We start from the raw sequence: 23767 nt of genomic DNA, 5'->3' as shown, positions 1-23767 counted from the left end.
GGGGACTAGGCTCTAAAGAAAGCCGTCTCGGGTGTGGGCCAATCAACTTCAAGGACAGTGCATATTATTATCCTTATCAGAGTTGCTTCTTTTTGTTTGCTTTATTGACTACTTGTGTTGTGGTCATTGCAAACATGATGCCTTGAATAAAGGTGTCAGTTTTGTACCAGTTAAAAGGGTTAAAACCTACCATTATATTTTGCCACTGGTAAAAGAGATCTCATAGTGTAAATGTTTACCCCGAACTCTCAATACTCTGATATTGCACTGTTTTTGAGTTGTACGCCTTCTGGTGTCATCTGGCCCTACACCAATGGGGACTAGGCTCTAAAGAAAGCCGTCTCGGGTGTGGGCCAATCAACTTCAAGGACAGTGCATATTATTATCCTTATCAGAGTTGCTTCTTTTTGTTTGCTTTATTGACTACTTGTGTTGTGGTCATTGCAAACATGATGCCTTGAATAAAGGTGTCAGTTTTGTACCAGTTAAAAGGGTTAAAACCTACCATTACTGAGTTCTGTATAGTAAACCCTCAGCAACCCACTCTGTGGTTAGCCTACACGTTTTGTAGTAAACGTACACATTTATAACTTAACAAAATTGAACATTTTCTTGTGCAGTACATGCATAACAACATATTTATATTGTATTTAACTGGATTCAAGTTAACGTTTTGTGCCCAACTAGTGTTGAAAGCTATTAAGTGGTTTTATGAGCTTATAATTTCCTGGTGGTGTTTGCAGTACTACCATCTACCAGTGTGCAATAATTGGAAGCACCAATTGGCATACTCGTGTGGCCAAGAATTGAACTATTAGATCAAAGGGATCAAAGGCCCACTGCTGTAAGAAGTCTCCCTTGATTACAGCAGTAGCAGTATTAGGCATGGCAGTTTGAGTGTGCACACTTGTGTGTGTGTTGGCAAGTGCTTTTATTTGTGTGTGTTTTCATGCTTGCTGAAAGTGTTTACTTCAATTGAGCCAAACTTTTAATTGCAAGATATATTATGGAAGTGTAATTTTTTCCGTTTTATTTGCACTTGTCAAGGAGTTAATGCACCATTTTTTTTTACTTCTCAAATAAAAATGTTGCACTTGTTGAAAAACAAGCACTCTTATGCAAGCCAGGAGAATATTAATTTTACAACTGAGCCCTGGGAATGTTTATTATGATACAAGTAGTGGCGTGTATAGAGTCACTGTGGTGTAGCGCCAGTAGCGAGAGAAGAGGGGTACTGGAGGTGTGGAGCTTCTCTCTAGCACTGAAATGAGTATGGAACAGAAGGGCCCCTAGATGGCATAGTTCGGGTGACAGTGGTTTCGAGGTCGGGTGAGGACTTGACCGTCTGGGTGAACCCGAGAGGACACGTGACCGGCACGGGGTAGCAAAGGGGTCCAAAAGGGGGCTTGAGGGACATGTGGTGCTGGCTCCAGATCCTTCAGAAGGGGGCGTGGCCGGAGGCGGAGCAAGGCCACGCTCGGCATCATAAGAGGGATGGCCCGAGAGCAATCGCGGATGTCTTCTGGAATCAACCTGCCGTGCTACGTCTCTTTTGTCTTCAGTCCTCAGTCTTCGGGCTTCGCGCACGACATCGTAGACCAGGCAGCGTGTTAGCCGACCTGGTCCGATTGTATAGTTATCGAGTGGTTATGTAGTTACTCGTGGTGGTTACCACCCTAAATCGTTATCCGTCGAGTGATAATATAGTTACCTCGTTGTGTTAAGAAATAAACGTGTTGCCTCCAAGTTCGAGTGTACGCCTCTGTGGAACCCACCACACAAGTAAGGAAGTAATATGCAGGTTTATAAAGAATTGTATGAAACAGTAAGTACATGACATACAGATAATGGTAAGCATTTACAATAAAATAATTGGTAGGAATTACCACGTTTATAAATTTGAGTCTCAAATTATCGCTTTGAGTAATTGCTTCAGCTTGTGTTCCCCAGTTCACACTGAGCAGGTCACAGCCCAGAACCAGGTTTGTGACAGTACACTTAACTTTAACATGCCTGTGGATAAGCATACATCTTTCATGTGAGGGCCAAAAACAGATGGATTCATTACAGCAGTCTATTAAGTGTTGCTGTAATAAAACGTGAGAATCAATTCATGGCAAAATGAATGAAACAAAAATGCAAGGTTGTATTAGAAAACAATTATTTTAAAACACAACATTCAACGGCCAATTCCGAGTATACATTTCCAGAACAATAAGCACACCCTTGTTTCTGTTTGAGTAGTGTTTTTAATTATTTCGTATTTTGGAACATTATGATTGTTACATGTCACAATGTATTTTAACTTTAAATATTTCAAAATATGCCTATACCGACGGAATATTGCTTGGATGGCCTTATAATATCTGGAATAGATTGGGGGTGTCCTGTGTTCATATATCAGCTAAGTGCTGTGTTGATCTCAACTCATTATGGTCTGAGTGGACTAGGTAGTTGGGGGAAGGTTTTGTGCATATATCGGTTGCTAAAATATTCTGATGACTTCAAAACCATTAAATGTGTTAAGCTTCCTTCGTCTGCTGAATTCCAGAGAGGAATAGGGTAAAACAATTATTTAATTGAGTTTAGACTTATTTTAAAGAGGCATTCCATAAAAAAACTTCCATTTGACATACACAAAGGCGATCAGTGATTTTGATTTGCCTACTGAGCTGTTTTAAATTAAAACGGAAAATTATAAATACAGTATGGCCTTTTTTCCCATGTATCTCTTGGTAACTTCCTCAGGATGTGTAGTTTTTTAATGCAATAAATGTATGTTGAACATCACAGCTTCGTATGATCTAAGTATGTTGACCGTTCTTGCCATAATTTGCAAGCAGGTTCTAAATGTTGCAAGTGTTGCAAGGGTGGTAAATGTTTCACTGTGTACCCAAAATGAAGGATACCAAAGGCTCTCAGTGCCAAGATGGTCATGCACACGGAGGATCCAAAGCAAAAGTTGAAGCGACCTTCAAACGAAGGTGAGTGCCCAGCCAATGGAGATGAACTTAAGTCCGCTGACCTCTCATGAATCAGAAGTAATGGGCGTTAGTCTGCGGCTTTGTCTTGGTGCTACATTTCTATAGCACAGTGAGAAATTAAATGCATTTTCACAATCATGAAATGTGTTATTAAATAAATATGAATATTTTATGGATTAAACATTGCATGTATGATCGATAGTATGTGGTAGTTATATCATAATAGTAATGTGTTTTGGGATGCATTTATATTACTCGTGCCAAAGAAACCAAAAACTAGCTTGCTAATGCATGTTTTCTCCAGGAACTCCCAATTTCATCCCACACATGTTGATATACGAATTTGTCAAATGTATCCTGAAAATATCTTAAAATCCAATTTATCTTTCTTGAATAAAGCGTGTTTATATTTTTTGGCTTTTGCTTATACTACTAAGGCACCTTGACTTAAAGCTTACGTGACTGCAGGAATTCATATTCTTGGGTCTTTCGGTAAAGTCACGAAGATAGGTTGCAATTGTTATTTTGTTTGAACCTATCTGCGTGACTTTACCGAAAGACCCAAGAATACTAAGGCACCGTTTAATGAGTAACAAAGTCGAGATTATGGTTGTAGTCTGAGTTCATCTTGAGCATTTATTGCTCACTTTCAAGGCAACGAGGAGGATGAGAGAAGCGCCAAGAAGAAGAGGAGAGGGAAGCCTGGTGGAGATGATGATGCAGAGAAGTGGTGGAGTGATGAGGGGCAGGACAAGATGACCTCCAAACAGGTTTGGCCCATCACATCTAAATTTCGGTGGCGAGACGTGGCCTTCGGTGTTTTTAAAGCGACCTAATATTCAGTTAGGGTTGTGTCAATATTGATCAGGCTCATTGGCTGTGGCACTTAAGCCATTGCAATTGCTCACATGTGAAGGTCAGGAGCCTCTGGTTTTTATTCCTCAGTGAAAGCAATTGCATTTCAACAGAACAAGGGAAAACAAATCTCACCCTGGCCACAAATAGCCACATTTTTCCATAATAGAGATTTTTGGGTTAGATCGCGTAAATATAAATGTATAGTCAAACCTGCCACCACCCAACACAATCATTTAGTAAGGTGTGTCATGTAAATAAAACATGCCAATTCATTACTGGTACAGCACCGGTGTGTTGGAGAGTAAACCCACAACATTTACAATGGTAAATGTTTACAAGATAGGCTGTGAGTTCAAATCCCAATAGGACATTGATGTAGTCCATAATTCCAGAGCTGTGAAATGAGTTCCACTTTGTGAGAATTGGCCTCTGGTTATCTTTTGGATGGGACTGGCTTCTGGCATCTGCCATTATATACGATTGCTGATGTCGAAGCACATAACCCAGAAATCATTTGACTGGAGGCACTTTGGGCCTGATTTGTGAGTCGGTGAATGTTCATTTTCATCCAATTTTTGGCAAATAACCCCCCCATATTTGCAAAAAAATGGGGCAAAAAGCCCACGTATTCTGGTTGTTTAGCTTCAAGTTGTGAGTTTTGGTAGGAGGTGCAATAGTTTGAAAATGAGTTTATTTCTAACAAGTGGCCAATACAAACTGTGTACTCAGCCCCTCTGCTTGAAAAGCATATGTCTAGTTTTATAAAGGGATCAATGTCTAGTTTTATAAAGAGATGGAAGAAAGCAGAATTGTTATAAGGTAAATTTAGTATTCCATACTTATTAAGTGTCTTCTTGAGATGAGTGTTAATTTCAGTGGGGTTTTTTTTGTAAATTTTGAGCTACTTTATACATAGTGTTAAAATTAAATGTCATGTCACAGTTTTATTTTCACTTATGTCAGTTAATTTCATAAGCCTACATTATAAATAACGAATGTTTGCCAAAATTATGGAAGGCCCAAAATTTTGTTTTAATTTTAGATGTTTTCCCAATTGAAGGAGACTCAACTAAAATTGACAAACATCTGTTTTGTAGCTTATAGATATCATCATTTGAAATGACATCCATCACTCAGACAATTGTATATGTGTATTAGATGTACAAACAGTAACAATGTGTGAATTCGTATTTATTTTTCCATAGAGACGGAAACTGGATCGATCCCAGAAGTCCAAGAAAGTGGGAGTGCGATATTACGAAACGCACAATGTGAAGAATAAGAATCGAAACAAAAAGACCACAGAGGCATCGCAAAGCAAAAACCCAAAAGGAAAATCCAAGGGGAAAAAATAATATTTAACTTTCTGCTACAATACAAAAATGTAATGCCACTCAGGCTTTTTGTAACACACTTAGAGTTGCTGTGTTAATTCATGCAGTGTTAATTTCTTTATCAAAGTTCAGCAGTCAATTTTACCAGATAGCAAAAACTACAGATTGTTGTATGTCTCATGGTCATTGATGTCGGAATACTTCCGAAGGCAACGCAACATTTGATATTTATTGCATTCATTAGGCCAGAGCACATCTTGTTGAGCTGGTGAAACACAATGCAAGACATTTTGTTAAGGGATAAATCAGAGGTCGTAGCTTTACCGTGACTCACTGCAAGTACCGCAGCTTCCGCCAAGCCCAATGACGATAGCTGTAACAGAGAGGGTCGTGTCATTTATAATCGCGTGGTCCTGCAGTCAGGGCATTGCAACACCACCTGGCGCAGTGCATCTCCTATGCCTTACACTGTTTCTTATGTTACTTAAAAATTACAATAAATGCTCATAAAAATTATCTGGGACAGTGACTGAATCATTAAAGTATACACAAGGTGGGGACTTCAAATACAACCAGTCTTTATTTGCACGTGAACCTTTGCAGCTGCTGACGAGACAGTGTTTGTCAATCTCAAGTGCCCATAAAAGTAATTTCCCTGAAGACAACAGAAAAAAATGGCATTTGTTTCAATTGTGTTTCTTTCACCACAAATTTGAATAACTTATCTTTCTGTCAACATCCCAGTGGACATTGCAATTATCAATCTCAGTTTTTAAACCTTGTGAGATATATGAGGTATGCACCTTGACTTTTTGGAAACATTTTAATAATGTTGCTTCCATTCACAGGCAAGACTATACCTCTGCAGTACGTAACTCAGCTGACTTGGTCTCTCTAATCAAGGCCACCTCACTGTCTCCAGATGATTTGCTTGACAGCTTTGATGTAGTCTCTCTGTTCAAGGTTCCTGTACCTGACACCTTAGCAGTAATTGAAGACTTGGTCCAACATGGACTGGATCCTGATGTACCAACATTGGTTAGGCACTGCCTTACCAACACTTACTTCACCTGGAATGGTACTTTCTACAAACAAAATGAAGGTACCCCCATGTGTTCCCCCTTATCACCAGTGATAGCGAATATTTTAATGGAGAAATTTGAAACATGGCCATCCAGACAATCCACCCTACGTCCTTCCTTGTGGAAGAGATGCGTAGATTATACTTTCGTCATTTGGCCACATGGCCTGTCAGCATTGAACCAATTTCTCAAACATCAATTCAATACACCCATCCATCAAATTAACCATGGAAGTGGAGAAGGATGGTAAGCTACCATTCCTGGATGTTCTGTTTGAGAAGAGACCTGACGGTTCGTTGGGACACTGTCTACAGGAAAGCCACCCACACAGATTCCTATCTGAAACCTGCTTCCCACCACCATCCGGCACAGGAGAATTCCCTCGTCAAAACACTACACCATAGGGCCCACTTCACCTCCGACCAACACCACCTAGCCAGTGAACTGGAACACGTACACCAGGCCCTTAAGATGAATGGTTACTCGGACCGCATTATTCGGAAAGTTGTTTCTCCAACCATGGAGAAACAATCTCCTGAGAATCCAATCAAAACCATTACTTTACCATACATAGCAGGTGTTACCAAAAATATTTCCAAAATCTTAAACACAAGATCCAGGTCCGATTCAATACAGTACATAAAATCCGTGATCTAATCCCATCTGTGAAGGAGGTAATTCCTGACATGCAGTACCCTGGAGTCCACAAACTGAGTTGTACTTGCGGTAGCAGTTACATTGAGGAAACGAAACGACATGCCTCGGACCGTGTTCACGAACACAAGGCAGATCTGAAACATGGCAGAACCAATACCTCTGCCGTAGCTGACCATTGTTATAATGCTGTGGGCTCGCATGATATTGTTTTTTTCGAGACCAAAGTACTCTGCAAACCTTCAGGCTACTATCAAAGGTTTGTTCATGAAGCCATCCAGATATATAAACATAGACAAAACTTAAACCGAGAAGATGGATACAAATAGAACAATCATTGGAAGGATGTTATCAACCAGGTAATGACTTAACTTATTTCCATCATTACCTGCCGGTTTACTGCTAGCCCTGCCTACATGCCCTCCCCCAGCCTCACGTCCGCTTCCCCTAGCGCTCACGTGGCCCCACTACCCCACACCCCCCTCTCTCCCCCATTGCCTCCTCCCCCCTCTTACCTACATAACCTCTTGCCACGGCAGCTCTCCCGCCGACTTCAGCATTTTCTTTTGTGGTTGTCCCACCTGGTGAAGATCGCTTGTGTTGCGATCGAAACGTGATTTATTTTATTTCTACCCACGTGACTTTACCAAAGAACCAAAGAGTATGTAATTGTTTGGGTCTTTCAGTAAAGTCACGTAGATAGGTTCAAAGAAAATACCCAAAAAATAATTTTTAAAACTACGACGTTTCGATCGCAACACAAGCGTTCGTCATCAGAAATAAAATAGCCAATCTTTAGTTTGCTTACCTTATGATACATAGCAACAATTTACCTCGTGAGCCAGTGTTGGTGTCTCAAACCGGAAGTACATGTTTAATTGCCGCGCAAAAATAACATGTTCAAATATGAATAAAGTGCAAGCTTCATTTGATTAAATCCTAAACATCTAAAAGAAACATTGTCTATTTTGTTAAAGCTAGATTGTTTAAATATAAATGTATTTTCCTGTTGGAGACCATTCATGGTTATATTAACGACAGCTCTTGCAATGAAACCAACGGATGTGGTTAAAACGAAGCAATGTTAAATTGGCCACACGATCAGGTGCTGTATTGCTCAGGATCGCACCACAGCAAATAACTTCCATTCACTGACGGTACAGTACACAGCACCAGGGTGAATTTCACTAAACACCACGCATTCAATATCTGAAAGTCTGAACGGGATCGAGTTATCAATTATATTGATCTTCAAACAGATTTCCAAAATGAATAGCAACAGAGCCCCCTCATGGTGACTTTTTGAACCCTTTGCTGTCGGAGTGCAGCTTTTTCGAGTTCCGCGCTATCAGTCGTGAAGTTCAAACACTGAATAGAATTTAACACGGAGTCTGCTATCGCGACCAATATCCTTAAGAGGTTTTTTTGGGTTAGATCGCGTAAATATATAAATGTGTCGTTAAAACCCGCCACCACTTGACAGCCAACTAGTAAGGGTTGTCACATAAACAGAACGTGGCCAATTCGTCACTAGTACAGCACTAGTATATAGTGTAGTGTATAGTGTAGTATACTAGTACAGCACACCGGTTGTGTGTTGGAGAGCCAAGCCACAACATTTACAAACTGAGTACGACGTTTCGCCAGTAATTACAACTGGCTTCATCAAGCGACAGCCAGATTTGTGGAGAAGTCCATCTGTTTCGTTCCTTATATAGAGGCGTAGATGTGGTGACGACGCTTCTGCGCTCTTGCGCAAAGTGGGGGGGGGGATTACTGAGTCAACGTACATTAAGCATGTGCATTAATGCGAGCCCTTTTGATCTTGTCCTTCCTGTCTATTGTGTGTATTAAAGATTTTGAAACAAAAGCAATGGCTTCAAGCACACAAACCATCTGCTTGGTTAGATGTGTGGATAACACATTAGTGATCTGGCCACACTGCAAAGATACACTTAACGCATTTCTAAATAATCTCAACTCGCAAAACCATCCATCCAGTTCACCATGGAAGTGGAAGCTAACATAACTATACCATTTCTGGATATTCTGCTCGGACGGGGTGGAAATGGTAAAACAGTGTTTACCGAAAGAGTCAGATTTGATACGGTACATAAAATACAGAAATTCATATCTGGTGCAAAAGATGTATTAACGAAGCTATCAGCAGAAGGTGTGTACAGGATTAACTGCACGTGTGGTAAATATTATTATGTTGGGCAAACAGGACGAATGATCAGCACGAGACTAAAATAACTTCAAAGAAATATTAAATTCTCCCAAATACAACTGTCAGCAGTAGCAGAACACGCGTGCCAACAAGGACACTCAATTGATTTGGATAATGTTGAAGTTCTGTGCAAAACTAGCTACTACTGGCCAAGACTAATGAGAGAATCTATCGAAATTTAAAGAAATAAATAATCAGATAGCTACCGCCTTAGTGCTGCGTGGAATCGAATCATCAAATAATACGTTATTTAAATGCATGCCGATAAAGGGCAGCGTACTTCAATAGAGATTACCGTTGGTACAGCTATTTTAATACAATAGACAGGAAGGACAAGTTCAAAGGGCTCGCATTAATGCACATGCATAATGTACGTTGCCTCAGTAACCCCCCCCCCCACTTTGCGCAAGAGCGCAGAAGCGTGGTCACCACATCTATGCCTCTATATAAGGAACGAAACAGATGGACTTCTCCACAAATCTGGCTGTCGCCTGATGAAGCTAGTTGTAATTACTGGCGAAACGTCGTACTCAGATTGTAAATGTTGTGGCTTGGCTCTCCCAACACACCGGTGTGCTGTACTAGTGATTAATTGGCATGTTCTGTTTACGTGACAACCCTTACGAGTTGGCTGTGTCGGGTGGTGGCGGGTTTTAACGACACAAATTTACGCGATCTAACCCAAAAAACCTTTATTATGCGTAGAATTTCATAATGCACACAACTGGTTTGAAGTTGATCTCTTCACAAACCACTTTGGCATATATTCGTTTTATTGGACGATTCTGAACACAACTCACCACGTTGATCAGTTTTAACAGCGCGTGAACTAACATGATTTGTCAAAATATGTTTTTATCGTCTGCAGGTGAAATTGTTTATTTGATGACTCAACATTTAGCGTTTGTTCCAGTTCGTGCAATGTTCTTTGAGGCAATTGTATTTTCATCGGATGTATTTTTCGGGTTCCCTTAGAATGTGTAGGGCCAGGAGTTGATTAGGCTATAAACACGAGTACGTGCCTGACGTTTGTCAAGTGTCACGTGTATTTAACCACAACTATTACTACCTTGCACATGCCGTATCACTAATATATTTTTTGTTATCTCGTGGTTATGTCATTGTTACTATTAAAAGCATCGAGACATGAAAACATTAAATCCTCAATGCATTAAATAACTTTCGAATCTTTACCAATGCTAAGATATATATTCTTCAACTAAATTAAGTCTCATATGAAATTGAGTACAAACTTCGTATGCTGATTTCGAGCCGCAACTATGAATTTACATTGAAGTGGTTGAGCCAGACCATTGTGCCAGGAGTAGCAGAGTATCGCTATGACGCTTCATTTGTATTTAGCAACTAAAGTTTCTTCTATATACAAGATAAACATTTTAGATATTGTCTTAAGATGAAAAATACACATTGGAATGCTGACGATGCAGTATACGGTTGCCTAAAGAGACCAGCAACATGCACGTGTCCAAAGGTCCATTCTAAACTTTCAGGAAACCATGTCATAGTATCTCAGAAACTGCTGCTGTGGAGGGGAATTGAAGCGACTGTTGTGGCAATGGTATTTCTTGTGAATGGTATTTCTTGTCAATGGTATTTTCATCATCTGTGAGGTCAAGCTGTTGGCCATTGTTGGGCCCTCCTACTCAAACTCTTAGTCCACGAGACCTCAATTGTCGGTACTACTTGAAGTGGCAGAACTTTTTTGGTTCCTATTTAATTTAATTATGGTATAACCATTTGAAAGGTTTGGGTTATCGAATAGCTCCTTATGAGACTAAATACATCAGCACGACTAAAGTGTTTCTCCCTTAGGTGGTACCCATTTCTGCCCTGGCCCACAGACTATTTGACCCAAAACCACGTCACAGAGTGTTAGTTCGTCTTGTGGGATTTGCTATGGACACGATTGTTAATATACATAGATTGAAAACTCTTTTCTTTACAACTGATTTTTGTGTTTATGTTCTTCTTCCCCCGCACCTCCGATTAGCATGGTTGGCTACGTATAGTGTAAAAGAAGTTCAACAAACAGTACATGTCGGTGTGTGTTCTTAAAATGTAAAAGCATTTAAAAATAATAAGAGGCACAGACAAACCACTCTTAACTGAAAAACCGAGATGGATGAGCCAGAGGTTTAAAGCCCTGTCAGGATAGTAGCTCAGAAGAAATAGGTCATTGATATTAATCGTTTGTGTTGAAACGTTGTGAATGCATCTCTTCCCTGCTGTGCTGTCAGAAACGTGCTCAGCGAAAGATGCAACTTGCATACCTGAAGGAGCCATACAGCTGTTTCTACTTATGTAGTGACATAGAATGGTCACTACTGTGTCGGCCTGTACGAAGGCTGGGGGCCCCAAGGGGGTACCTGGGGGGTCACGTGGTGGAGGGATCCGGACCTTCCCAGAGGTGGGGGAAGTGAGGCGTGTCCTGGGAAGGGAGGCGTGGCCTGAAGAGAGCCAGCCACGCCGGGGCGGAGCCAGCCACGCCAAAGGAGATATAAGCGTGGTGTGAACGCAGAGCGAGGCTGTTGTACTGTACTCCAAAGTGAAGACATCATCGGTCGTCAAGTCCCGAGTCGTCGTCCTGGGCCAGGCAGGCCGTTGCCTGCCTGGTCCAGTCTGTGTCGTGTTCCAGAGTGTTAGTGAGTTGAGGAAGGTGGTCACCACCTTATGTACAGTGTTATATTACTTACCGTTTAATAAATAGTGTTGCCTCCAAGCTGCGTGTGTGTGCACCTAATTCGAAACTACTACATTTGGCGTCAGAAGTTGTGGAAAAATAAATATTGCTAGGTGTTATCCTAGGGAAGTAAAATGGGCACACGAAAAACAAATATAAAACTCACCTGGACACCTTCGTACGACGGGGACGGTGTGACGACCATCCTTCGGACAGCCCCGGGGATGGCAGCCCCGGTGACAGAGAGAGAGAGAGATGGCGCTGCACGCGGAGCGGTGGGACTTGCATCGCACTGCTGCTTCGCCGCCATCGGGAACGGAGCTGGCGGGGGAGGCCCGGGCATGCGGCCCACGCGGTGGGCCCGCCATTTCGGCGGCGGGTCGGGGCGCTGTTCCCACCAAAGCGCCGCTCCCGCCATTTCGGCGGCGGGTCGGGGCACTGTCCCCGCCAAAGCGCCGCTCCCGCCGACATCAACGCCTGCAGAGGGGGAGTTCCACACGTGCAGGTGGCACCCCCGTCTTGTGGATGGGGGTTCGCAAGAGCAGGCCGTGTTCACCATGCAAGATTCTTCGGGGTGTCCCAGTCCTCCACCTTGCCGTCCTCCACTATTCACAGTTTGCCAGGCGAGTCGTGACATGACAAGCACCCGGCCTCAAGAAAAATAATAATAACTTCACCCATCTTGCGTGTGCCGGGTTGCGATCGCGGGTGTTTTTTTTTTAACTCGCTGGTTTGCGGAGCGTGTTCGTCCGGTTGTGTGCGTGATAAAGTGACGCGGCGACCATGCGGGTTTCTGCTTGTAACAGTGTTGTTGTTAATTACGGCGTCGAGATCGGTATCTTCTGGGTGTAGTTAATGATTAATTTGTTGTTGGTGTCCCGAGCTCCGTTTATATCCTGTATGTTGCCGTGTTAATGACTCGTGTTGTTACATCGTTGTGTTGCGAAATCGCCATTGTTATTGTGTATACTGTATGGAGTTTCGCTCGTGATTGTCACTTGTAACTGTCAGAAACTTTGATCGTCATTGTTGCCAATGTACAGACCGTATGGAGCTTTGCTTGAAATTGTTAACAGTGTATGGACTGTTGGGTACTTGCTTGTGATTATTTACTATGTACGGATTGTCTGGAGTATTGATTGTGTGTGTTGCCATGTGGGGACTGGATGGAGCATTGCGCCAAATGATTGACTGTACGAACTTGGTATACTGCATATACTGTATTAATCAATTCGGCGATTTTTGACGTTTGTGTCTAGTTTTTTTTTTGCTCTCAAAATTCGAATGCCCTGAGTCCCATGGTTAATGTTGAAGGGGATTTTGAAATGACAGGTTCGGTTTGTTTCAAACTCACTGGTTGGTTCCTGTCCGTTGTTGCACAGATGATGTCTTTTGTGCGGGAATGCTCCTTGTGTTCTACATGGATCGGGGGTGCGTTCCGTTAATTGCCGTCAAATTGCGTTGCTCTCTCCACTCGGTTGGTACAGCTGCATGCTGCAATGCGAGTCTCGGAGATGATGTGTACGGATACGGGATGTGAGGTGTATTGTTGTGACCATTGAATATTCGGGATCGTCACAAATTGTGCGTACCTGTTCGGCATTGGATCAGTTCTGTGGGGGATCATAATTCAAATTGTATGTGTTGTGATGGTGTTAAATTGCGATGGTGACATGCTGTCAGGGATTTGGAATTGTGCTGCTGGCTGTCACCTATCTTGGGGCGCAGGTCCTGACCAGGATGGCCCAGTGAGTGTTGCGTGTCTAACATGAACAGTGTGGTCCCGTCATGCAATGGCTGACGGCTTGACCTGACAGCCCGGAGATTGAAACACTCCGTGGCATGTCTAGCCTAGTGGGCTGTGCGCTCACATGGCTCGGAGAGTGTGGTCCCGTCATGCAATGGCTGATGGCTTGACCTGACAGCCCGGAGATCGAGACACTCTGTGGCTTGTCTAGCCTTGTGGGCTGTGCGCTCACATGGCTCGGGGAGTGTGGTCCCGTCATGCTATGGCTGACAGCTTGACCTGACGGCTCGGAGGTTGAGACCCTCCGAGGCACGTTGAAACAGTGGGCTGGAGATTCGTAAGGTTCAGGTGGAGTTGTCCTGTTACGTTGAGACTGTATCCCTCAGTTGTTAGGGTGCATGTTGTGCAGTGAGTGAATGATGGGTCGTCTCAGCTTGGTCGGTACAGCTATATGCTGCGATGCGAGTCTTGGAGAGAGACTAGGTCGTCTCAGCTCGTTCGGTACAGCTATATGCTGCGATGCGAGTCTTGGAGAGAGACTGGGTCTCAGCTCGGTCGGTACAGCTATATGCTGCGATGCGAGTCTTGGAGAGAGACTGGGTTAAAATCCCCCCGATATGGCCGACGCGTGCTACTGGTTGTGACGCCGCGTCGGAAAGGCGGTGGGGTGGTAACATGGAAATTCCCCCCCCGATATGGCCGACGCGTGCTACTGGTTGTGACGCCGCGTCGGAAAGGCGGTGGGGTGGTAACATGCAAATTCTTCCCCCCGATATGGCCGACGCGTGCTACTGGTTGTGACGCCACGTCGGAAAGGCGGGGGGGGTGCTAACAGGTGACTGTCATGTCCGAAGAGCGGAGGCGAGTGTTCGTTGAGTGATGCCTCAGGAGGGTTTGGTTCTCGTCACAGGAGGCAGTATCTACCTGGCACCTTGAAGTCGCCGGTTATGCCGACCGGCTATGGACTGGGGGGGGAGTGGAGCATGCGTCAGCTACTCCTGCTCCTCCTGTTCTGACTCCTGGGGGGAGGGGCCGTGCCCTTTGGGCCGCTTCTGGTTCCCCAGGCCCGGCCACATGGACTCGTTGAAGACTGGCTGCTCTACATGCCTCTCAGACTCCTTGCTCATTGCCTATGCCGTCGTTCCAATGGCCACACTCACATGTCAGTGCATGCGTGATTCTCACGGGGAGGCTGTGCTGGAGCGTAAGTGGGTTAGCCAGTTTTCATGTATATTTGTTGTTAATTCCCCGTTTTCTATGCGGTTCCCTTTTACCCTCGTCGATTCTGTATATATTACGTGATTGTATTTCTTATCGGTCGCCGGTCATTTATTGATGTTGCTGGTTCGGAGGCACACCTTTTCGATGTTTCACAGTTGTGTTACAGCCGGGGACGGCTGTGTGTTTATACAGGGGGGGGTGATGTAGTGACATAGAATGGTCACTACTGTGTCGGCCTGTACGAAGGCTGGGGGCCCCAAGGGGGTACCTGGGGGGTCACGTGGTGGAGGGATCCGGACCTTCCCAGAGGTGGGGGAAGTGAGGCGTGTCCTGGGAAGGGAGGCGTGGCCTGAAGAGAGCCAGCCACGCCGGGGCGGAGCCAGCCACGCCAAAGGAGATATAAGCGTGGTGTGAACGCAGAGCGAGGCTGTTGTACTGTACTCCAAAGTGAAGACATCATCGGTCGTCAAGTCCCGAGTCGTCGTCCTGGGCCAGGCAGGCCATTGCCTGCCTGGTCCAGTCTGTGTCGTGTTCCAGAGTGTTAGTGAGTTGAGGAAGGTGGTCACCACCTTATGTACAGTGTTATATTACTTACCGTTTAATAAAAAGTGTTGCCTCCAAGCTGCGTGTGTGTGCACCTAATTCGAACCTACTACACTTACACCACTCACAGCTACGTTCCTCATCTATATTCACAAATATAAAATTCGAATCTCAAATTTACAAATATTAATTTCAACAACAATTAATTGTAGACAGGGAAGGTAACTGACAAGAATGCAGACGCGATGTGTTGGATGTCCCCCCGGCTTCCATAACACTACTCAGATTGAATACCCAGAATCACCGCTCAAATGCCAACGCAGAAATGAAATCGTGACCTGCACCTGTGCCAACCTGACCGTTTTGTGTGGACCCTACGTACTTGAGTACTCTTTCAGGGGACTGCATCGCCATATCATTTAGAGGCGTCTCGACTCGGTCATTGCCTGCGACATCAGTGAAGCTACACCATCGGCAGCACTGTTTTGTGATGTGAAAGGTGGCCATTTGAGTGGTTATCCCAGATGTGTGGGAGAATTGCAAGCTTTGTTGTTCCCTTGTATCATTCTTCAGGAGCGAACGACCATTTTGAGACTGCATGCAGTCTTTCTACTGAAGGTAGTTTAAGGTCATTCCCTTGATCAACCTGTAACCCTTCCCTCTCTGTGTGAGGCCTCTTATCAAGTAAGGAAAGGCTTTGGAGACTTCGTATGAGTCTGCCAATACCTTTTAAGTATTGCCTGCTGAGGTGTTCTGGAAGTCTGATCTCTCATTAACACTTTACAGTCTTTAATTGAAGAAATATGACATCAAAATCCATGATTGTGTCTTGGATTAAAAAATGCATAACTTTCTGTAACACGTCAAAAGGGCATCATGCACCTGAGCCATATATAATAGCGATGTGGCTATTTCATGGGTGTGGGCTGCCTCCCTTTCTGCAGGAGTTGTGTAACCCAAGGTCCTCCTCAAATGGCTGTCAGCCACAGCAGGAGAAATATATTTTAATTTGTGTCTGGTACGCCAGAGCTTTTAACGTACACAAATCATGTGCGTAATATTGCCATCATGATTGTGGTAATTATTGCCAGCTAAATACGGTGCACAATCTGGTATTTCGTATGTTGAACTTATTTTGCACCGTACGTGGCCAACCGTGATAATCAGAGGTGTGGGGGAAGGATAAGCTCAACACAAAACGCAGTTCTAGATAAATATGTACGTATATTTCCGAAAACATGATTTTTCCCCTGATTTACTTGTTTATGGTCATAACTAAAGGAAGCTTTGCTGACAGTTGATGCAGCAAATTACATAGTTATTATAGTTGGGTTTTCTGTCCAGTTCTATCAAACTTAATGCATGTCAATACAGTTCAATCAAAAACACAGGAGCTTAAGTATTTTTTTACATGAGTAAGTGTACCTCCAGTTCGCTTTGGTAAATAGAAGTGCCAAATGCACTTGCCAATATTTTCGCTTGAGGTGCGTGCTGTAGGTCTGATCCAAATGGATCTGTTGACTTCTTCCCTCAACTCCACCCCCAAACTCCCCCTGATCCCCCCCAGATGTTTTCAGAGAATGGCAGCATTGCACGCAAGTGTCTGAAAAATGTGCACGACATATGCAGTGATCAATTGGAAGAAAAAAAACAGGCTGGGGAGTTTGGATTTAATACGGTTTAGAAGGTGTCCCAGGGTTTGCAGGTTGGGATGTGCTCGAGAAAATGCATAATATTGGCTCATTCAATATTTTAACAAAGTTACAAAAATAAATGGAAGGTGGAGTCAAACAAGGATATCTATATATATAAAATCGCAAATCTGTCTGTCTGTGTGTCTGTGTGTCGCCGGACCATACGCAGTTTCATTGGACGGCGGTTGCCCCTGGCAACGGGTAACGACGCATTCACTGCCGGGTGGACGCCATTTTTAATTCCCGTTAAAAATATGCGCACGCATTTGTCGTATAAACTCGATATACCCAGCGTTGCCCGGGGGGAAAATACATTTAAAATCTTATGAAATTTTTCAAACATTACATACCAATGAAAAAACAACTGTGTAATTACTTTTAAACCCGACGCGCCAAGAATCGATTCTCTGAATCGCGCAAAGGAATCGAAGGTTGTAGATTCCTTTACATTCGGACGATTCCCGTTTACTATAAGTTGCTTAAAGTCGATATAAACTGCTACGAACGGGAAATATCCGGCGTTGACCGGGGCTAAAATGTAATTAAAAACTCCTGAAAAAATAAAAAAACAATTAAAATGAAACTCTATCATTCAAAATCTAAACCCCCAACATGCCAGGAATCGATTCTTTGAATCGCACAAAGGACTAATCGAAGGTTGTAAATTACTTTACGATCGCGCTTCCTGTTTAATATAAGTTGCTTATAGAGTTGATATAAACTGCTACGAATGGGAAATATCCGGCGTTGACTGGGGCAAAAATATAATGGTGAGGGCGGTTGTGAGTGGTGATTAGTGAGTGGTGAGGGGAGGTTGAGTGGTGACGGTGAGTGGTGAGGGTGAGTGTTGACGGTGAGTGGTGATTGGTGAGGGTGTGATTGGTGAGGATGAGTGGTGAGGGAGAGTGGTGAGGGAGAGTGGTGAGGGTGAATGGTGAGGGTGAGTGGTGAGGGTGAGTGTTGAGGGTGAGTGGTGATTGGTGAGCGTGTCATTGGTGAGGATGAGTGGTGAGGGAGAGTGGTGTGGGAGAGTGGTGTGGGAGAGTGGTGAGGGTGAATGGTGAGGGTGAGTGGTGATTGGTGAGCGTGTCATTGGTGAGGATGAGTGGTGAGGGAGAGTGGTGTGGGAGAGTGGTGAGGGTGAATGGTGAGGGTGAGTGGTGAGGGTGAGTGTTGAGGGTGAGTGGTGAGTGGTGATTGGTGAGAGTGTGATTGGTGAGGATGAGTGGTGAGGGAGAGTGGTGAGGGAGAGTGGTGAGGGTGAATGGTGAGGGTGAGTGGTGAGGGTGAGTGTTGAGGGTGAGTGGTGAGCGTGTCATTGGTGAGGATGAGTGGTGAGGGAGAGTGGTGAGGGTGAATGGTGAGGGTGAGTGGTGAGGGTGAGTGTTGAGGGTGAGTGGTGATTGGTGAGGGTGTGATTGGTGAGGATGAGTGGTGAGGGAGAGTGGTGAGGGAGAGTGGTGAGGGTGAGTGGTGAGTGGTGATTGGTGAGCGTGTCATTGGTGAGGATGAGTGGTGAGGGAGAGTGGTGAGGGAGAGTGGTGAGGGTGAATGGTGAGGGTGAGTGGTGAGTGGTGAGGGTGAGTGTTGAGGGTGAGTGGTGAGTGGTGATTGGTGAGGGTGTGATTGGTGAGGATGAGTGGTGAGGGAGAGTGGTGAGGGTGAATGGTGAGGGTGAGTGGTGAGGGTGAGTGTTGAGGGTGAGTGATGAGCGCGTGTATGTGTACCTATGGACGGGGGGCGCGTGTGTGGGGCGAGCGGTAGTGTAGTGGTTAGTGCGCTGCGCTATGAACTCGGCGACCCAAGTTCGATTCCCACTTACTACCACCACCTGTGACGATCATTTGAACCGGTCCTGGGCCTCCCCTAGGTCGACTCAGCCTCAAACGAGTAACCGTGGTGTGAACATCGCCACTGGGGAGACAAAGACGGCCGGGCGTCGATAATCCATGTCCTGGGCGAAGCCGGGTAGTAAACCTAGTTTTTTCTATAAAGTTGTTCTATGTGTATGTTGATTTTAAAAAGGCATACATATACATGGAAAAAGCATTAACTATATTACATTTGCTGATGACAGTTCTGATTAAAAAAACAATGGGAACATATTACAAGACATGATTGAGAATAATGCATGCAAAAACGTTGGGCTTGTACAAGAAGTGTGCAAAAAATTGGAGATATCCGTTGGAGGGACACAACTGAAAAACACATCCAGAGTATCTGCACCTTGGGCAGTTAATGATGATATAAAGAGGTGGACAAGAGCAGGTTGGAGTGCATTAGGCCGTAAGGTGAAGACGTTTTACGTTTAATCCCGTTCCCATATATGGGGCACTAAATTATTTTCATTCTAATAAAAATATCTATTGCTTTTGGCCGTGAAAATAAAAGTTCTCCATGTCTAATCCTGCAGTTTATTTTTTTATTACTGTTTAAAGTTGGCAATATTTCTTTCCTCGCGTAATCATATTTTGATCATCAGTGATGAGGCTTTGCGTCACGTGCTTCCCGCTAGACCAATAAGGTGGCCGCTTTTTTGTGACGAGAGGTAAACATTAGTCCAAGATGTCTGCGCCCTTGTTGTCAATATCGAGTAGTGAAGAGGAGAAAATTACGGCCAGACCTCCTTCAAAAGTCTGTAAAAAGTATTTTAAACAATGCTACATACATCTCACGTCCATAAAGAAAGAAGAAACAAAGGATTTTACACGTACACGGTGGGATACATTCAGAAACTGCGTCAAACGGTGGCTTTTTTTGCAAGGTGAGAATCGGAGAATAGCAGAAACATACAAACATTGTCTAGAAATCGAGTTTGACAATGTTCCCGACGACGCTGGGTTTCACTCCACTTGCTACAGGCGTTTCATTGACAAAAAGCGATTGGATGCGGCCGAGAAACGGGCCACAGCGTTTTGAAGCTCAAGATCAAGGCCAGTCTGAGCCATCGGGTAGTAACGTTAGTATCGCTGCAGTTGATTGTCCCGCAAAAAAACTTAGGTCCAGGACCGGCCTGCCAGTAGCTTGTGCTGGTACTGTGCTTTCTGCCTTGTGCATAATTTGTAAGACAACGGACAAGTACATTACTGTGGGAGGCAAACGCCAGAAGGACCATCTTTCACAGGCAGAAACGTCAGCACGTAGATAAAAACAAAACACACAAACACACGTTTGAACTTTTATTCCCTTATGCTGGGTACCATGGCTAACTTTCAATTACAATTACATAATTTATGTAATGTTTATTTTACAGTCAGAGACAGATTTGCATTGTTTTGCATACAGCTACAGCCAGAACACTCAATATTGTTTAACTCTTAACACAGTTTTTTATTGGTTTAATTAGTATTTATTTATTTACAGGCAATTTGCTGAAAGCTGCTGAGATGAAGGAAGATACTAGCATTCTTGTGCATATTCGAGACAAAGACTGTGTGTCTCTGGAGGTGCGATACCACAAGGCCTGTTATAGACAGTACACCAGGTTCTTGACAAAGTCTAGTGCATCAGTTACTGTGACCTCAGAAGAACAGTGAGTTAGCAATATTTTATATTAATAAATATTAATTAATAATTCCCTCACATTTTCACATTTCAAAAGTAGGAGGTTGGCCCGTGATTTCCCCCAGCTGGTGTTTCACTACCCCAAGAAGCGCAACATAAGTGAGATGGTTTTCGTTGAGACATTGTCTGCAGATAAGCTGATAGACAGGCTACCTCATCCATCAGGTACAGAAACAACAGTCAACTGATGTAACTAGCGAAAGTGACTGTGAAAACAGGGCTAGTGCAAAAGCTGGTCCACAAAGACCAAGTTCAATGGCCTCCATCAATACTGCAGAGGACACGAGGACACTTTACAGTGTGGCATTAATATTAAAGATGCTTATGTGTGACTCTCCCGGTATGAAATGCCCGTGGCCACCCACATCAGATGATCTAAATGTGAGCGAGGCAAAATCTGTCGTTCCAATTGAACTGTACAATCTGATTTTTTGGATTATTGGTGCAACTGAGGAACCAACACTGGCCCATTATGTTGATATTCCAGATGATTTGAACCTAAAAGTGATATGTATCTGTCAAGACATTGTGTATCTTGCATCTAAGGGTCGGAGGCAGACCCCTAAATCATTGTGTATTGGTCTAACGGTTCGCCATTTAACAGGTTCATCACAAATTGTGTCACTTCTAAATAGACTAGGACATTGTGCAGCATGGGACACAGTTGTCAGTCTAGACACTAGCCTTGGCCAACTTCAACTAGTAGAGGGCAGAGACAAAATACCAAAGGGATTCTCAAAGAAGGTTCCTACAGTACTTGTGTGGGACAATATTGACTTTGGGGAGGAGACACTGTCAGGTCGTAGAACTACCCACCACACAAATGGGATTATGCTGCAAAGTTCTGTAGTTGAACCTGTGTCAACAACAAACAGACAACCACTACAGAAGGGAAAAACCTCATTGAAAGTACCCCCTAGCATCCCTGTTGAACAGTACCATCAGTCTAATAGACAAGGACCACATAACTTGTTTCATCAGGAAAGTGTTCCATTACAGGCGGACACATACAAACTGAACACGGCGTCTGCTGTACAAACTGAACTGGCATATGTTTTTGTAAAGTCCATAGATGCTGAAAGATGCACAATACCAAGCTGGACAGGTTTACATACATTAATTCAAGGTGATGGCACTCTGCAAAAGTCAGCACTGTATTATCTTCCAGTCATTGAGGCTTCACCGACAGAGATGTCAACAGTAAACACAATTCTGAAGCGAAGTGTCCAAATTCATAATCAGCTAGAACTGGACCATATAGTGTTAGTTTTTGACAAAGCTATATATGCCAAAGCTGAGCAAATCTGCTGGAAAGATGATGACTTTACTCAGCGTAAAGTGATTAGACTAGGTGAATTTCACACATGCATGTCCTACCTGAGCATTCTAGGAAAAAGGTTTGGAGATGCAGGACTGCAAGACATACTCATTGAGTCCAAAGTTGTTGCCCCAGGATCCATCAATGGAGTGATCAGTGGAGCTATTCTCTTTGATGGCATGGCAGTCATTCAAGCCATTCGGTCAATACCAAGTACCTTTGGAGAGCTTGCAGAGACCATACTGCAGTACATAGTCAAACTTGCTCTGAAACAAACTGTACACGGATAGACTTTGTGATTGACCAGTATCCAAAAATGAGTATTAAAAACCTAGAACGGTCACGTAGAGCTGGTGGTGGTACACAACTGGTGAAAATGTATGGACGGGATCATAAGACATCAACACAATGGAAAAAGTTTATATGAGATGGAACAAACAAAGAAGCACTGGCAGAATTCCTCTATGTTGTGTGGCGAGAGGCTGATCTTACCACTGTGGGAAAGGACTTAAGCTTGTACATAGCACATGGAGACCTGTGTCACTGCGTGACTGTAATAGAGGATTTACATACTCTCAGTGCTGTTGAAGATCTGACATGTGATCATGAGGAATGTGACACCAGGGTGTTTTTACATGCACAACATGCTGCACAGGAACATCAAACTGTAGTCATCAAGAGCCCTGATACTGATGTGGCAGTGATTGCTTTAAGTCTGCAGCAAGATTTACCATGTAGGTTGTATTTTTTCACGGGGGTTGGCAACAAAACAAGGCTCATTGACTTAGCTAAGGTGTCGTCAGCTCTTGGCACAAGTGTCTGTTTGGCACTTATTGGGATCCATACCTTCTCAGGTTGTGACTCTACAAGTGCCTTTTATGGCAAAGGCAAAAGAAAGGCATTTTCTGTTGCTTGTGAGAAAGAGGAATATCTGACTGCTTTTACAAATCTGGGTAGCAGTTTTAACCTAGAACAGTCTACCTTTGAGCTACTTTGCACATATGTGTGCCACCTGTATGGCCAGTCATCTGCCGAAAATGTGAACGATGCAAGATACAAAGCATTCTGTATGGCATCGTCAGCTTTTCCAGAACTATCCATGCCCCTTACAAGTGACGCCCTGTACCAACACTTCAAAAGGGCAAACTACCAAGCAGCCATAATGAGACATTCTCTGAAAAGGTATAATGTGTGCCCCTTCACCCGTTGGCAATGGATGGCACCTCGAGGATGGTGAGTTAACAGTGACCTGGATGACTAGAAATCCTGCCCCTGAAAGTGTGTTGCAGGCAGTCCACTGCAGTTGCAAGCATAGCAAATGTGAGACTGGAAGATGTTCCTGTATGTCTGCAAGACTGTCTTGTACTGATTTATGTCGGTGCCAAAATTGTGCAAATGTTTCACAGGAAACAGAAGACCTACATGGGATGATGGCTCTGATAGTGATAGGGATGATACCGATGAGGAAATATGCGCTGTGTTATAATTTAGGGTGATTTTGAGCTGTAAAGAATCTGTGGTAGAATTGTAATTTTTGTTGGCAGCATTCCAAAACAAGGGGACAGTGTAGCATTTCGAGTCATTTCAGCCAACTTGGGCCAAAGTGTGCTTATATTTGTATCTTTCTGTGATTACACAGTACCTACTGAAAATTTTGATGTACAAAACATCACAGTTTTGCTCAATTTAAAATGTTTATGTTTAATTTTGCTTTGTGCCAATCCGTGAAGTTGAAGCATATTTTCTACAAATTTGCCATATTTCATGGGCTACATTCACACTTGAGTATATAATGCACCAAAACCTGTCTCAAGTGTTTAGGTACATGTATAAGTGT

General features: G+C 43.7%; 1 protein-coding gene across 1 annotated transcript in view; it reads left to right on the top strand.

Annotated features, from left to right (window-relative positions):
* The window catches only part of GNL2 (G protein nucleolar 2), a 28385-nt gene extending 22693 nt beyond the window's left edge, over window positions 1-5692 (top strand). The window contains exons 15-17 of the mRNA XM_078856294.1: window positions 2905-2984; window positions 3639-3754; window positions 5048-5692. Of these exons, the coding sequence (XP_078712420.1) occupies window positions 2905-2984; window positions 3639-3754; window positions 5048-5197 (346 nt within the window). The 3' untranslated portion in view covers window positions 5198-5692. The remainder of the gene's footprint in view (window positions 1-2904; window positions 2985-3638; window positions 3755-5047) is intronic.
* The last annotated feature ends 18075 nt before the right edge of the window (window positions 5693-23767 follow it).

Source organism: Lampetra fluviatilis, chromosome 5, assembly GCF_964198595.1.
Source record: "Lampetra fluviatilis chromosome 5, kcLamFluv1.1, whole genome shotgun sequence".
In the NCBI taxonomy this organism is placed as follows: Eukaryota; Metazoa; Chordata; class Hyperoartia; order Petromyzontiformes; family Petromyzontidae; genus Lampetra; species Lampetra fluviatilis.
This window is presented reverse-complemented; position numbering and strand designations above follow the sequence as displayed.